Below are 3,212 nucleotides of genomic sequence, written 5' to 3' on the forward strand. Positions count from 1 at the left end.
CAGAGTACCCTGAGAGAACCCACACATGCTCAGGGAGAACATGCAAACTCCATGCAAAGGGTTTCCACGGGTCATTAAAAATCATTAAAGTCATTCAATTATTATTTTTTAAATTAAGGCCTTAATTGGCATTAAAATTCATTAAATGTGATTATCATGGCATTTAAAATGCTTTATAAAAAATAAAAAAAATGGTCAAATATATCAGATTTAACTGCTCCTTGTTGATCCTAAAGCCATATGTTCAGAACAGAAGCTCGAGGCACAGAAAAAGCTAAGGAATGGGGAAAATGCTAATTTTAACGGCTGGAAAACGAGAAACGTGACTGGATGGTAAAGATTGCGATGGATTTGGCCGTGTTTATATATATATATATATATATATATATATGAGAGTAATGGGTTCTTATTGATGGCATTAAAATTTTTTTCTAAGAGCATTAAATTAGAGCTCCTCCTTCCTGTGTAAACCCTGCATGCAGAAAGACCCCGGGCCGGAAATGGAACCCAGAACCTTCTTGCTGCAAGGCAGCAGTCCTGCTGCGCCACTTTGCAGCCTACTACATACTTAAACCTGACAATTAATTTTAATAATCTAACTTTTATTGGTCTCACATTGGAGAAATGTACCTCTGCATTTAACCCATCCCCTTGGGGAGCAGCGGGCTGCCGTCGTGTGGCTCCCGGTGAGCAATGTGGGGTTAAAGGTCTCAGGGACCCAGGGTGGCAGTCTGTGGGAGTGGGGCTCAAACTCAGAACCTCAGGATTCTAAGTTCTATGCCCTAAACATTAGCCCGCCACTCCCTGTTATGTATTTTAAATAAATAAGCTATATTAAACTAATGAATATGCATTAAGATTTATTTAATTGATTTGTGTTACAATTATTTAAAAAAAATTACATTAGAATGACAAAAATATTTAAATTTGGGTAAAATAAATTTCTTTTTCTCTTTTCTTGGCTTCTTAAATGTTTCAGATCCTCAAAAAAATGCTCACATCAGATATTGATTACCAAAGAACTGCAAAAAGTACTTTTCAGGTTATTATTTCATAAACTGAAGGGAAAAAAGTTTTCCACACTATCAGTCTATGGTTGAAAGTAATCACCCCTCATATTAAAACTCAAATTAAATGATAATTTAGGGCTAGATCAACAGGAACACTAACTATATTTGCCCACCTTTCTCTGAATGTTGCATCCAAAGCGAAAACGCATTAGCATCAGGTTGAAATGCTAAGTCTCTGGTAAAGATTACTTCTACTCCATTTCACTCAGATGTGTATTGTTTTTTTTCTGTTTTGTGAAGAATAAAATTAATAATTTTAGAATAATACAATGCTCAATTTGTTTTTTTACACCTCTAAGAAACTCATTAAAATCATTAAAGCTAGAATAATAGTTCAAATACTTCATTAAGTGAGAGCTGAATTTGAAAAGGAGGCACTAAGAATGCAGAATAGGAGCAAGGAGGAGAGAGAGAGGAGGAAATTCAAGCCGCCTCTTCCTTTAATCACTATAGGAAACGCTTTCTGACCATATTTGCAGACTATTCCTCACTTCAGAGGAAAGAATTTATGAGAGTGTGATCTGGAAAAAGCAGTTTGAAAAGAATACAATTCATAAAACTCAATCTAAAAAAAGAGAAATAGAAAAATATCTGAAAATATAAAACTTTTTAAACAAGTTTTAAATAAAAATTTTTTTTAAATGAACAATGAAATCTAAATTCTGAGGAAAAGAAGTTTCAGTGATTGAATATTTTTCTTTTAAATATCATTTCTGAATTAATTTAATGAATTTCAAATGACCAAATCTGTTCATTGGAACAACAATAACGCAAAATGCACACCTTAATCTACCTAATAAGAAGGTGAAAATATGCATCCTTGCATAGTTCAGGTAGGAGGAGATTTAAATTGGAACAAAGGAATATTCAACTAGTGTTATTGAGCATAAATTAACATAGCAGAACATAAAATCTTAGTTGGAACTGCAGCAGATCTTCTAATAGAGACGTTTTCTGTTGAATGACTGAGTTTCACTATTTTGTATTTAAAAAGATGTGAATGTTCCCGCTGTGTGTCTCCTCAGATGCCCATCAAATGGATGGCTCTGGAGTGCATCCATTACCGGAAATTCACCCATCAGAGCGACGTGTGGAGCTACGGTGCGTCCTAAATGCATTTTTTTTCCTTTTCAAAGAGACGTCAATGACCTTAAATCCTGTTTTCTTAAACCTAATTTTCACTCGATTGCTCTCCTGCTTCTCTCCTCTTTCCCTTCTTGTTCCGTCCTAAAAAGGAGTGACCATCTGGGAGCTGATGACATTCGGTGGCAAACCGTACGACGGCATCCCAACGCGAGAAATCCCAGACATCCTGGAGAAGGGGGAGCGCCTGCCCCAGCCTCCCATATGCACCATCGACGTCTACATGGTCATGGTGAAATGTGAGCAAACGTGAATACTTTAGTAAACAGGGATGATGAAATACAAGGTTTAAGTGAAGCAAGACAGTTATTTTTGTTGCCTTTCCATCTGTGAGGTTTGCCCATTTTGGGCCTGGCAGTAGATAAAAATAGTATTAAATCAGCTGCTGGTTAATATGCGGCTGGTGTCAGCAGTGGGGCAGCTAAGCAGAGGGTAAAGCCCTTCTCCGTTGTCAGCACCTCTAAAGATCACTAATTAAAACATTACATTTGGAGTAATGCGCGCCAAAGTGCGGGAGTGGCTAGGACTACACATGCTGGATTTGTGGCTGGGAGTAGGAACTGCTTTGATGATGTTGCCAGGCAACTACTTAGTCCAAAAGTCGAGGAAGATGCTGCATTCTATCAGCAAAATAGAGTATGAACTAAGGGAAAGTTTGTTTATTTAGCTCCTACTCCCAGCTAAGGGCATTTCAAGGCAAAGATTAACCACAAGTTCAGGATTTAGCGCTTTGTCCAATTTATTTGTATTTCCTCTGATTTACTGTTTAAATTTCTATATGTTAAAGATGTTAAGGGATTAAAATGCTGTTAAAATTCATGCAGCTATGCAGAGCATGTTTTATCTATGGAGCTAAAATAATAATTTAAGGGATGCATCACTTTGTTTGTTTGTTTGTTTGTTTGTATGTGTGCTGTTTACAGGGGTATTTAAACTAGTCATATAAAAAGATATGGTAATTTTTTTTATTGCTTTCCTGCTTTAAAGAAATATAGGGTA

The 3,212-nt window shown here is 36.4% G+C and overlaps 1 protein-coding gene across 1 annotated transcript in view; it reads left to right on the top strand.

The window, feature by feature from the left end:
- Positions 1–3,212, top strand: part of LOC107084231 (receptor tyrosine-protein kinase erbB-4-like) — a 367,984-nt gene that overhangs the window by 349,358 nt on the left and 15,414 nt on the right. The window contains exons 23-24 of the mRNA XM_015373962.1: positions 2,096–2,171; positions 2,306–2,452. Of these exons, the coding sequence (XP_015229448.1) occupies positions 2,096–2,171; positions 2,306–2,452 (223 nt within the window). The remainder of the gene's footprint in view (positions 1–2,095; positions 2,172–2,305; positions 2,453–3,212) is intronic.

This window comes from Cyprinodon variegatus, unplaced genomic scaffold (genome assembly GCF_000732505.1).
Source record: "Cyprinodon variegatus isolate N-32 unplaced genomic scaffold, C_variegatus-1.0 Scaffold95, whole genome shotgun sequence".
NCBI classification, from domain to species: Eukaryota; Metazoa; Chordata; class Actinopteri; order Cyprinodontiformes; family Cyprinodontidae; genus Cyprinodon; species Cyprinodon variegatus.